The 13601-nt window shown below is 46.8% G+C and overlaps 1 protein-coding gene across 1 annotated transcript in view; it reads right to left on the minus strand.

Annotated features, from left to right (window-relative positions):
- Positions 1-572: 572 nt before the first annotated feature.
- The window catches only part of si:ch1073-83n3.2 (uncharacterized), a 35474-nt gene continuing 22445 nt past the window's right edge, over positions 573-13601 (minus strand). The window contains exons 3-5 of the mRNA XM_068019320.1: positions 10690-10723; positions 4408-4519; positions 573-3375 (exon numbers count right to left, since the gene is read on the minus strand). Coding sequence (XP_067875421.1) covers positions 3071-3375; positions 4408-4519; positions 10690-10723 — 451 coding nt within the window. The 3' untranslated portion in view covers positions 573-3070. The remainder of the gene's footprint in view (positions 3376-4407; positions 4520-10689; positions 10724-13601) is intronic.

Genomic DNA, 13601 nt, shown 5'->3' on the forward strand with positions numbered 1-13601 from the left:
TTAATTGGTTTCTGAACGGGCTTAATTGCCTGCCCGCCACCACTACACCTGCCCCTGACTGCACCGCCCAACCACCTCCTGTAAAATTGCCTGGCAGTGGGAACATGTTGGGGTTCCGTTCTGACGCAGTCCCCCACCATTTTACCAGCTTCCCCCACCCCCCACCCCCCCCCAACCCCACCTTGACTTGGCTCTCATGCCCAGAGGCTGATAATATTCAGCCTGATTTAACTAAGTGCAGTGTAAGAGTCCCGTAGGGTGGTCACCTCTGACCTCTTGGATCTGATGCTGCCTCTGTCTGGATTTGAAAGATGTTTGAAAGGGTGGCAAAACTATTTTAAACATTTCACGGATGCTCCTATCAGCGCTCAATGTATTCAGAATTTATTGGCTGGGTACGGGCAATATAAACAAGGTACTGGCAGGCTGCAGGTAATTCAGTATCCACTGATCACTCCTGAGAAGACTCTATCTGGATATAAGCCACCCCCATGCTGTTACAGTAAACAAAGTTTGACACAAAGGTGTAAGTTATTCAGCAGAGTTTGCACGGAGCAATTTTAATGGTCACACAGAGAAACTTCTAGGAACAAGAAAAAAAAATCAGTATTTATATACAAAGCAAGGTACCATTTAACACAATGTCTTCGTATGTGAATTGATCTCAGCTGGACAGTTGACAGTGACACAATTGGGCGCATTTGGTCTTGCTAACTCACAAGAAACGTAATAAACTACCAAGTCCCACCGTGCCATAGCTCATAACTATACAAAAAGAGAATTACCAGCACTTTTTCATTCATCATGGGATATGAGCGTCAATGGCAAGGCCAGATTTTATTGTCCATCCCTAATTGCCCTTGAGAAGGTGGTGGTGAGCTGCCTTCTTGAACCGCCGCAGTCCATCTGGTGTGAGTACACCCACAGTGCTGTTAGGAAGGGAGTTCAAGGATTCTGACCCAGCGACAGTGAAGGAATGGCGATTATAGTTACAAGTCAGGATGGTGTGTGGCTTGGAGGGGAACTTGCAGGTGGTGATCTTCCCATTGGTCTGATGCCCTTGTCCTTCTAGGTGGTAGAAGTCACAGGTTTGGAAAGTGTTGTGATCGGAAGCTTGGCGAGTTGCTGCAGTGCATCTTGTAGATGGTGTACACTGTTACCACTGTACGCCGGTGGCAGAGGGGGTGAATGTTGAAGGTGGTGGATGAGGTGCTGATCAGGCGGGCTGCTTTGTCCTGGATGATGTTGAGTTTCTTATGTGTTGTTGGAGCTGCACCCATCCAGGCACGTGGAGAGTATTCCATCATACTTGTGCCTTGTGGATGGTGGACGGGCTTTGGGGAGTCAGGAGGTGACTTACTCATTGCAGAATTCCCAGCCTCTGATCTGCTCTTGCAGCCACAGTATTTATATGACTGCTGCAGTTATGCTTCTGCTCAATGGTAACCCCCCAGGATGTTGATGGTGGGGGGGGATTCAGCGATGGTAATGCCATTGAATGTTAAGGAGAGATGGTTAAATTGTCTCCTGTTGGAGATGGTCATTGCCTGGCACTTGCGTGGCACGAATGTTACTTGCCACTTATCAGCCCGTGCCAGAATGTTGTCCCGGTCTTGCTGCATGTGGACATGGACTGGTTCAGTATCTGAGGAATTGCGAGTGGTACTGACACTGCAATCCACACTGCTGACCTTATGTTTGAGGAAAGGTCATTGATAAAGCAGCTGAAGATGGTTGGGCCTGGGACACTACCTTGAGCACCTCCTGCAGCAATGTCCTGGGGCTGAGATGATTGGCCTCCCACAATCACAATCATCTTCCTTTGCGCTAGGTATGACTCCAACCAGTGGAGACTTTTCCCCTTGACTCCCATTGACTTCAATTCTGTTATGGTCCTTGATGTCACACTTGCTCAAATAATGACTTAAAGTGAAGGGCAGTCACTCTCACCCCAACCTCTGGAATTCAGTTCTTTTGTCCATGTTTGGACCAAGGCTATATTGAGGTCTGGAACCAAGTGGCCCTGGCGGAACACAGATTTGCATCAATAGATTTATGCATGCTGGCTCGCAACATTATATCTTATCCCAGTCCCTTAGCTGCACCAATGGTGGCTATGCTTTCAGCTGTCTAGACCCTTAGCTCTGAAGTTCCTTCCCCAAAACGCTCTACCTCTCCCTCCTTCTTTAAAATACTGCTTAAAATAAACCTCTTTGACCAAGCTTTTGGATGCCTGTCCTAGTAGCTTCATCTTTAGCTCACTGTCAAGTTTTCTCTGAATACGCTCAAGTAAAGCACCTTGGGAGGTTTTCTCAAGTTAAAGGAGCTTCCAGAGATTGTTACTATTGCTGTTGATTCATAAGGGGAACAACATTCTACTTAATTCACTGTCAAAATACCCTCCCTAATTTTGTAGATCCAAAATGCATGGTTGCATTTATTTAGCATCTTATCATGTGTCTCAAACATCTAAAAGTGCTTCCTGAGTTAGTGTTGTGACTGTTGTTATGTACATTTGTGTGTCAGCCATTTTGTGCACGCCATAGTGAGCAATAGCATGTCTCCTGTGTTTGACTACATATGTTTGCTTTATGCTTTAGGAAGCTTTCAACTGGTTTCTTTACACTCCAGAGGATCACTGGTCATGTTTGTGTGATTTTCAGACGTTTACCGGGTATAATGGCCAAGACGACTGAATAACAGGCACTGCCACCAGCTCCCGCCAACTCTGGCGGGACACTTTCCTGGAGGTTTCATCACATGACCTCCTTCCTCCAACTGCTCGACCCAGTCAAATAATCTTTATTCCCCAATCTCCAACGTTCTTAAACCACTTAACGAAAATGTTAAAAGGAAAGGAAAAGAGAGAACAATTTTATTGACACTTCTTTTTTCTTCCGTAGCAGTGTGCAGGAGATTAAAACTTAATTCACGGAGGCGCCAGGGCAATCCTGGACCATTGATAATGTTAACCAGCAACCAGTCTGGTTATCTAGGCCTTTTCACGTGGGTTCCCGGGGTGGGGTAAGAGAACAGAGTGTCGAATAGGGTAGAAATGGCTCTGAACCACCTAGAAAGCAAAGCCCCCAAAGTCAAACGTATTAAAGTCCTGATCCAGAGCTTCGCAATCAAATGAGTTGTAGCCCGTGCAGTCGGCCTCCTGACAGCAATCGGCTGAGTGGATGCCAAGTTCTTTGAAGTCCAGGGGAGCGGTTGCGGGGGGTTGCGCTGAGGATGAGGTCATCATGTAGGCGAGGGTGGGGCCGCCGGCAGCTGCGCCCCCCAGCAGGCAGGCAGCTCTGACAACCTTGTTGGACTGGGAGCCGTGTCGCAGGCACCCGCTCGGCTGCCGCCCTTTACTTCTGTATGCTTTAGCTGCAGATAGAATTGGAACAAAAAAATCTCACTGGAAAGAAATTAGATACTTTAATAAACGGATATGAATGTCAAGGTGAATCAAATTAACACACAGGCAGCGTGTCAGGGACAATTTAAAGCCCTCTCTGCCCCAGTAAAGGAAGACTTGCATTTGTATAGGACGTCCCAAAGAAAGTTACAGCCAATGAAGTACGTTTTGAAGTGTACTCACTATTGTAATGCAAGTAGCATGGCTGCCAATTTGCACACAGCACTGTGATAGTGATTATATAATCCTTTTAGTGAAAGGATAAATATTGACCAGGACACCAGGGAAAACTCCCCTACTCTTCTTTGAATAGCACCATGGGATCGTTTACACCCACCTAAGAGGCTAACAAAGGCCTCAGTTTCCTGCCTCATCTGAAAAACAGTGCGATGCTCTCTCATTACGGCACTGAATGATCAGCTCGATTTTGTGCACAAATCTTTGGAGTGGGATTTGAAATCCCAATCTTCTGACTCAGAGGTAGGAATGCCTCCCACTGAGGTACAGCTGACACTGTGGGATAGGGGTATACGTGTGGGGTCTAGTACGGGCATTGCAATTTGCCACCTTGACTGGACAATCTGTTTTCGTGATATTGGTTGAGGGATAAATGTTGTCCAGGGCACCGATGAGAACTCCCCTGCTCTTCTCCAAAAGAGAGCCATGTGATCTTTTACATCAACCTGAGAGATCAGACAGGGCCTTTTTTTAACATCTCATCCGAAAGGCAGCACCTCAGACAGTGCAGCACTCCCTCAGGAAGAAATTGCAATGTCCATCGAGATTATACACCAGAACGGGGCTTGAACTCACAACTTTCTAACTCAGAAGTACCAACTGAGCCATGGCTGACATTTCAAATGCCTTAATAGCATCTGTAGTTTGCCAAAGTAATGGTCATCTAGGTCAAGAGCAGAGGAGAGGATGCAGTGCCCACAGAACGTTCACTGTCAGGGGCAGAGGGAAGAAGTAGCAGAGAATGAACAATCACAAAGCTGTACCTTCATGGTGATGACAAGACCTCTCCATTGCTGCATGCTCTTGCTCTCGGTCATATATACTGTGTTGTTTATCAATGTGGATCCTGCACAAGGGCACATTGGGTGAAAAGGACTTGGAAGGAAAAGAAAGACAAAATAAATCAAGTAACAATGCTCAGGTTAAATATGTCACTGGCAAAGAAAGCACAGAATCAGTGACAAAGATGGGATAAAAGATCGATAAAGAGGATGTACTTAAAGGGTTGGTCGTCCTCAAAGTGGAGAAGTCACCCATTCTGGATCAGATGCATCCTAGTTTACTGAGGAAAACTCAGATGGACATTGCAGAGGATCTGGCCAGCATTCTCCTTTGCTATGGGGATGATGCCAGAGAACTAGAAGATTATAAATGTTACACCCCTGTTTAAAAAATGGGGAGAGGGATAAACCGGGCAATTACAGGTCAGTCAGCCTAATGTCGGTGATGGTGAAACTCTTACAAACAATAATCCAGGACAAAATTAATTGGCACTTGAAAAAGTATGGACCAATAAATGAAGGTCAGCACAGACTGTTATAGGCAAATGGTGTTTGACTAATGTGATCCTTGAAGTAATGGAAAGGGTTGATGAGGGTAGTGCGGTTGATATTGTGTATATGGACTTTCAAAAAAGGTCTTTGATGAAGAACCGTATCAAAGACGTGTTAGCAAAATTAAAGCCCATTGGATTAATGGGACAGTGGCAGCATGAATATGTGATTGGTTGAGGGAAAGTAGCAAAGAGTGGTGAACAGTTGTTTTTCAGACTGGGGGTGGGGTGGGGGTGAAGTATACAGTGGTTTTCCTCAGGGGTTGTTATTAGGGCCACTGTTCTTATTGATATAAGTGATCTGGACTTGGATATACAGGACATCATTTCAAAGTTTGCAGATGCCATGAAACTTTCAGAACACACGCTTAAGTAAAGATGTGGACAGAACTTACAATGCAGTAAACAATGAGGAGGATAATGGCATTGAGGGAGCAGATCAGCCATGGTCTAGTTGGATGGTGGAGCAGGCTCGAGGGGCTGAATGGCCTACTCCTGCTCCTATTTCCCAAGTTCCTGTGATAGTAACAGATGTCAGGAGGACATAGACAGACTGGTGAAATGGGCAGACACGTGACAGATGAAAGTTAACGCAGAGAAGTGTGAGATAATTCATTTTGGTAGGTAGACTGAGGAGAGGCAATATGAACGAAATAGTATAATTTTAAAAGGGGCTGTAGGAACAGAGAGACCTGGGGCGGATGTCCACAGATACCTGAACAAGTTGAGAAGGCTGTTAAAAAAGCATGTGCGATCCTTGGTTTTATTAATAGAGGAATTGAATACAGAAACAAGGAAGTTATACTGAACCTTTATAGAATACTGGTCAGACCTCAGTATTGTGTTTAATTGTGGGCATCACACTTTCGGAATGATGTTAAGGTGCAGAAAAGATTTACTAGAAAGTTGCAGGCATGAGTTACTTCAGCTATGTGGAGAGGTTGGAGAGCCTGGGGTTGCTCGCCTTCAAGAAATAAACACTTTATAGTGTCTTTCACAACCTCAGGATTTCCTCAAACACTTTACAGCCAATGAACTACTTTTGACATGCAATCACTGCTGTAACGTAGGAAGTGCTGCAACCAATTTGCACACAGCAAGCTCCCACAAACAGCAATGTGATAATAAACAGGAAATCTGGGGGTTAAATTGAAGGTTAAATATTGGCCAGGACACCAGGGAGAACTCCCCTGCTCTTCTTTCAAATAGTGCCATGGGATCTTTTACATCCACCTTAGTGGGCAGAAGGTTTATTATCTCATTCAAAAGATGGGACTTCTGATAGTGCAGTGCTCCCTCAATACTGCACTGGAACATCAGTACAGAATTTAGGATCAATTCCCTGGAGCAGGATTAAACCCCCAACCTTCAGAATCAGCAGTAGAGTTGCTCTCCACTGAGCCACAGGTGCCATGCCAATACTGTCCTGAACAAAGGTTAAGGGAGGATTTGATACAAATGTTCAAAATCATGAATAGTTTTGATAGAATTAATAAGGAGAAACTGTTTCCAGTGGATAAAGGATGGATACAGAACTGGCTTGGTCATAGAAGACAGAGGGTAGCAGTGGATGGGTGTTTTTCTGAATGGAGGGCTGTGACTAGTGGTGTTCCGCAGAGATCACTGCTGGGACCTTTGCTGTTTGTTGTATATATAAATGATTTGGAGGAAAATGTAGCTGGTCTGATTAGTAAGTTTGCGGACGACACAAAGGTTGGTGGAGTTGCGGATAATGATGCGGATTGTCAGAGGATACAGCAGGATATAGATCGGTTGGCGATTTCGGCGGAGAAATGGCAGATGGAGTTTAATGCGGATAAATGTGAGGTAATGCATTTTGGAAGGTCTAATGCAGGTGGGAGGTATACAGTAAATGGCAGAACCCTGAGGAGTATTGACAGGCAGAGAGATCTGGGCGTACAGGTCCACAGGTCACTGAAAGTGGCAACGCAGGTGGATAAGGTAGTCAAGAAGGCATACGGCATGCTTGCCTTCATCGGTCGAGGCATAGAGTATAAAAATTGGCAAGTCATGTTGCAGCTGTACAGAACCTTAGTTAGGCCACACTTAGAATATTGCGTGCAATTCTGGTCGCCACACTACCAGAAGGACGTGGAGGCTTTGGAGAGGATACAGAGGAGGTTTACCAGGATGTTGCCTGGTCTGGAGGGCATTAGCTATGAGGAGCGGTTGGAAAAACTCGGATCGTTTTCACTGGAACGACAGAGGTGGAGTGGCGACATGATAGAGGTTTACAAAGTTATGAGCGGCATGGACAGAGTGGATAGTCAGAAGCTTTTCCCAGGGTGGAAGAATCAGTTACTAGGGGACATGGGTTTAACGTGCGAGGGGCAAAGTTTAGAGGGGATGTGCGAGGCAGGTTTTTTACACAGAGGGTGGTGAGTGCCTGGAACTTGCTGCCAGGGGAGGTGGTGGAAGCAGATACGATAGCGACGTTTAAGAGACATCTTGACAAATACATGAATAGGATGGGAATAGAGGGATATGGGCCCCGGAAGTGCAGAAGGTGTTAGTTTAGGCAGGCATCAAGATCGGCGCAGGCTTGGAGGGCCGAATGGCCTGTTCCTGTGCTGTACTGTTCTTCTTTGTTCTTTGGAAACAAGGTAACCAGACGACATAAATTTAATAAACCAGCAGCGACATTAAGCAACATTGTTTTACACAGCAAATTGTTGTGATGTGGAATGTGCGGCCTGAAATGGTGTTGGAAGCAGATTCGATCGTGATTTTCAAAAGATAATTGGATAAATACTTGACGGGAAAAAGTTTACAGGGCAACGATGAAAGAGCAGGGGTCTGGGATTAATTGGATGGCGCCACCAAAGAGCCAGCACAGGTACGATGGGCCAAATGGCCTCCTTCTGTGCTGCAAGAATCTATGATTCTATGATCAGAAACAGGTCCGACGTCCATGCTAAAACTCATGATTAAGAAAGTTCAATGTACATCCTCTGTGAATCTTGAGGGAGAATAACTGGGGCATTTAAATTGTTTTTTAAATTTATTTTTTTATTTTTCAGTGTAGAGGGAGCTTTACTCTATATATAACCTGTTCCTTTGTATGCATTTTAAATCAATAACTTTATTAAAAGCAGATAAATAAAGCAAAAGTCAAATACAGATAAGATGCACTTCAGCCTCTGCAGTGCCAACCGGTCGTGGAAGGCCTCAAGCGCACTAGTGTGCACCTGGGCACGAACATAACCTCGGAAGAGGGGCAGGCAATCGGTGTGACGGACCCCCTCCCCCCCCTCCAGCACCAGACGGCCCACTGCCTGGACCTTTGAATTACCACCTTGACCAGGCCCTGGAGCAGACCGATGAAGAGATCCTCCTCCCAGCCCACACCCCTCCACACTGGGTGCCCAAAGATCAGGAGTGTGGGGCTGAAGTGCAACCAAAACTTGAGAAGCAGCCCCCTTAAATACTCAAAGAGGGGTTGCAACCTCGCACACTCCATATATACATGGAACATGGACTCGTCCAGGCTGCAGAAATTACAGGCGGCCTGGGAGTCTATGAACCTACTTGAAAGTCGATCGCACAGGACTGCCCTGTGCAGCACCCTCCACCCAAGGTCCCTGATGTAAAGTGGGAGGATTCCTGCGTTGAGAGGCCTCCACCGGGGTTTCCCCTCACCGCCAGATGGCAACTCAAAAGACAGACAACTCCCTCAGAAAGGTACGGTTAACATTCGCTGCTGGGAGCTGTGTGTCGTCTTGAAGGCAGTGCCCCTGGCGAGAAAAAACATCACCAGTGCACACCGTCTGGGAGGACACTTGACAGACAGGTATTTCAGCAGGGTCCAAAGGTGGATAGTCGCAGCCTGGGTATAGCCGTACACCAGCGACTGGCCGTCCTCCTCAATTGGGAGACTCAGGACCGCGACAGAGACCCAGTGTTTCCTCTTGCCCCAGAAGAGATCAACAAGCCTCTCCTGGATTTTGGTGGCAAATGTAGGAGTGGGACCAAAGTGACCAACCGGTCCCACAGCATCAAAGCCATCAGTTGGTTTATGACCAGCACTTGGCCCCGTAGGAAAGCACTCAGAGCAGTCCCATCCAGCGTCCCAGCCGAGTAGTGACTTTTGCCTCCAACTCCTGCCAGTTTGCTGGCCAGGCTTCCTCAGCAGGGCTCAGGTGGACTCCCAGATAGAGGAAGTGCATGGTGCTCCACACAAATGGCATTAAGTCCTCTGGCAGGGAGTCCACCTGCCACTGACCCACCAAGAGTCCAGAACATTTCTCCCAATTGATCCTCATGGAGAACACGGGAGAAAAGATCTGCGTGCACTCGCGCATCCTCCGGAAGTCAATGGGATCTGTGACCATGAGGAGCATGTCATCAGCGTAAGTCGAGAACATGACCCACATGCTCGGCCAATGCAGAGCCAAACCTGCCAACCTCCTGCAGAGCAGGCACAGGAATGGCTCCACGCAAATGGTATATCATTGGTCAGACATGGGGCATTCCTGGCGCACTCCTCTTCAAAAGCGAAGGGGCGCCATCAAGGACCCGTTAACTTTGACCAGACACTCTGTGGTGGCATATAAAAGTGGGACCCGGGCTGCAAAATGCGGCCCCAGTCTGAACGCGTGCAGAGTCTTGAAAAGATATTCATGATCCACCCTGTCAAAAGCCTTCTCTTGCTCGAGGGAGAGAAAGGCGACTGACAGACCTGGGAAAAATGGATCAGGTCCTGGAGGTTCAGCTCCAAGATTCTCAATCACCGGTATACTAAAAAATAAACATCGCTGAGCCCAACTTTGGAGCAGGCAGACTTTCAGTAAGTCCTAGTGGTATACAGCTAGGAGGAGAGTGGCCTTGGGAGTCCTCAACATTGACTCCAGTCCCCATGAAGTCTCATGTTAGCAGGCTAAGCATGGGCAGAGAAACTGCCTGCTGATTACCACCTACTGCCGCCCCCTCCCCTTCAGCTGATGAATCAGTATTCCACCATGTTGAATGCTACTTGGAAGAAGTACTGAGAGTGGCAAGGACACAGAATGTACTCTGGGTGGGCGATTTCATTGTCCATCACCAAGAGTTGCTCGGTAGCACCACTACTGACCGAGTTGGCCGAGTCTTGAAGGACATATCTACCAGACGGGGCCTGCAGAAGGTGGTGAGAGACACAACATGAGGGAAAAACCTGCTTGACCTCGCCCTCACCAGTTTTACCTATCGCAGATGCATCTGTCCATGACAGTTAAAAAAAGTCCCACAAACCTACCTGAGCTGCAGCCTCAGGCTTAGGCCTCAGGCTCCTGGCTGTCATCACTATCTGATCGGTGAGACCTGCCAGGCTCTGAGATCCAAAGCAGTTAGGATTTCCAATACAGAAGAGGGGACGGGATGGGGTTGTGGTGGTGGGCGGGATGCAGAAAGAGTGGGGAATTCATTGCTTAAATTCTGAGAGTTTGGTTTCTGGTAATGGACGTTCCTTGGAAACCTTAAAGCTTTTAATAAATACTGCCTCAATTTCAGAAAACATTGAAGTTATTGAAAAATTGATTCTACTTTTAAAACAATTCGACTTTTGCTGTTTACTTTTGTTGTTGCTTTATATTTTATAAGTTTTTGGGACATCCAACATAATATCCCAACCATCTAAACCACCTCTGAATCCAAGTGGATTTCTGCCTGGAACTCTGGATGTGAGGGTATTCAATGGATGAATGCAGGATCTTACCTCTTTCGTCTTCCGAAGTACCTTCAACCAATGACTGCATTGAGAGAACAGATAAAAGAGAGTATTAATGCAAGAGGCTGAGAACATGAAAGGATCCAATTGTACAATGGGCCAGTAGATTGTGGGTTTACTTGAAACTTGAACTTGCAGCGATACAGCATCAGATATTTCCCAATACGGAGAAGCCTGATTAAAAGCTTGGGAAAAATAACCATCAGCTTATCAGTTGGACAAGTTGGATAGTGTGATGCAGTGGGAGGCCACAAGTCACTTTGAAGACCAATTCTACAGCATGTGGATTCAGAAAACCTACCTCCGAAAGGGTGCAGATACACAGGGAAGAGTTCAGAAAGGAGGGACCAGGATGATTCCAGGTCTTAAGGAACGAAATTATGACTATAAATTCAGATAGTCGCACCTATTTTTTACTGGTAACAAGGAGATTCAAGTGAAGACATCGTAGAAATGTTTGAAACAAATAAATGCATCGATGAGGTCGAGGTACATTGACTATCGAACCAGAACAGAACCCAATTCTCAAGCCTGGAGCAAGATTAGCGATTTCCCCTTCACCCACCAGGCCTCCCCAGCTCCACCGAGAAGTGGATGGGGATAAAAAAAAAAGTAGTCTGTTTTGGGTTAATTTATATCGTTAGAAATGACCTGGATCACTAGCTATTGGGAAAGGGGCCGGGGAGATATCGATGACGATATTAGCAGATCCGTGTTTCACACGAGTGGAGACGAGAGGATTGAAATTTTAGGCTGAAAATCGCTGTTGGGGTAAAGCATCAGAACAGTGGCGGTTGTGCAAGATTGGACGGCAGTTCTGGGGACCCGGAGTTCACACCCTTCACCCCCACTGACACTCTCGCCTGTCACATTATTGCCACAGGCGTTAGGAGCAGTGGGTGAACTTTAGCACTCAGGCACTTCACCTTATTCCTCAGTCAGGTTTGGGGATTAACATGCATTAAGCAGGTGCTGTATTCACACAATGTGTTAACCTCACCCTTATGAAATGTGTGTTAGAGCTTGGGTAAGTTCTGAGATGTTGAGGATCAGAGACATCCATCAGCGGGGTTCACTGCCAGTGCTTCCCTGTTGTTTGATTTAGTTAAGAGGATGAGAAGGAGCAAAGATTGGGTCCGGTGGACCAACCTCTACTGAGCAGAGACCATGACCCCGCCACCAAGTCATTGCCTCCAGGACTGTCACTGACTTCATCTCCTCTGGAGATCTTCTCTCCACAGCCTCCAACCTCATAGTCCTCGAAGCCCAGACAGCCCACATCTACCTCCTTCCCAAGATCCACAAACAGGACTGCCCTGGTAGATCCATCGTTTCAGCCTGTTCCTGCCGCACTGAACTGATTTCTTTCTATTCGACTGTATTTTTACTCCCCTTGTTCAGTCTCTTCCCACCTGCATCCGTGACACTTCTGATGCCCTCCACCACTTCAACAGTTTCCAGTTTCCTGGCCCTAACCGTCTCCTATTCACCATGGATGTCCAATCTCTCTACACCTCCAGCCCCTACCAGGCTCTCCGCTTCTTCCTTGAACAGTGGCCCAACCAGTCCCCATCCATCACTCTCCTCTGTCTGGCTGGTCTTGTTCTTACATTGAACAACTTCGCCTTCAACTCCACTCACTTCCTACAAATAAAAGGTGTTGCTCTGGGTACCCACATGGGTCCGAGCTGTGCCTGCCTTTTTGTGGGATATGCGGAACATTCCTTGTTTCAGTCAGACTTGGGCCCCCTCCCTCACCTCTTTTTCTGGTACATTGATGACTGTATCGGTGCTGTTTCCTGATCTCGTCCTGAAATGGAAAACTTCATCAACTTTCTTTCCAATTTCCACCCTTCTCTCACCTTCACATGATCCATCTTCAACTCTTCCCTTCTCTTCCTTAACTTCGCTGGGGATAGGCTTTTAACCAATATTCACAATAAGCCCATGGACTCCCACAGCTACCTGGACTACATTTCCTCACATCCTACGTCCTGCAAGGACTCAATTCCATTCTCCCAGTTTCTCCTGTTTCTGTCACATCTAGCGCTTCGTATATCTCTTCCTTTTTCCTCAACCGAGGATGCTCCCACCATGGTTGACAGGGCCCTCAACCGTGTCCCATTTATTTCACGCACTTCTGCTCTCACCTCCTCCCCTTGGCCTCACCTTCAAATACCAGCCTCCGTATTCATCGGATCATTCTCTGTCATTTCCTCCACCTCCTGCATGATGGCACCACCAAACACATCTTCCCCTCCCCTTTTAGCATTTCGAAGGGACCATTTTCTCCGTCACTCCCTGGTCCAGTCGTCAGTCACCACAACACCTCCCGCCCCTTTCCTATGGCAGCTTTCCATGCAAGCACAAGAAATACATCACCTACCCTTTTACCTCCTCTCTTCCCACCTTCCAGGGTCCCAAACATTCCTTCAAAGTGCTCCGGTTTCCTCCCACATGCCAAAGACTTGCAGGTTGATAGGTAAATTGGCCATTAACAATTGCCCCTAGTATAGGTAGGTGGTAGGGAAATATAGGGACATGTGGGGATGTGGTAGGAATATGGAATTAGTGTAGGATTAGTATAAATGGGTGGTTGATGGTCGGCACAGACTCGGTGGGCCGAAGGGCCTGTTTCAGTGCTGTATCTCTAAAAACTAAAAAAAAAACTAAAAAAAACAAGGGCTGCCACACTGGCTGGAAAGATATAGAAACAGAAAATAGGAACAGGAGTAGGCCATTCGGCTCTTCGAGCCTGCTCCTCCATTCATTATGATCATCCAACTCAGTAACCTGTTCCCGCTTTCGGCCCATACCCTTTGATCCGTTTAGACCCAAGAGCTATATCTAACTCCTTCTTGAAAACATACAATGTTTTGTCCTCAACTGCTTTCTGTGGT

The sequence above is a fragment of the Heterodontus francisci genome, chromosome 40 (genome assembly GCF_036365525.1).
Source record: "Heterodontus francisci isolate sHetFra1 chromosome 40, sHetFra1.hap1, whole genome shotgun sequence".
Taxonomy (NCBI): Eukaryota; Metazoa; Chordata; class Chondrichthyes; order Heterodontiformes; family Heterodontidae; genus Heterodontus; species Heterodontus francisci.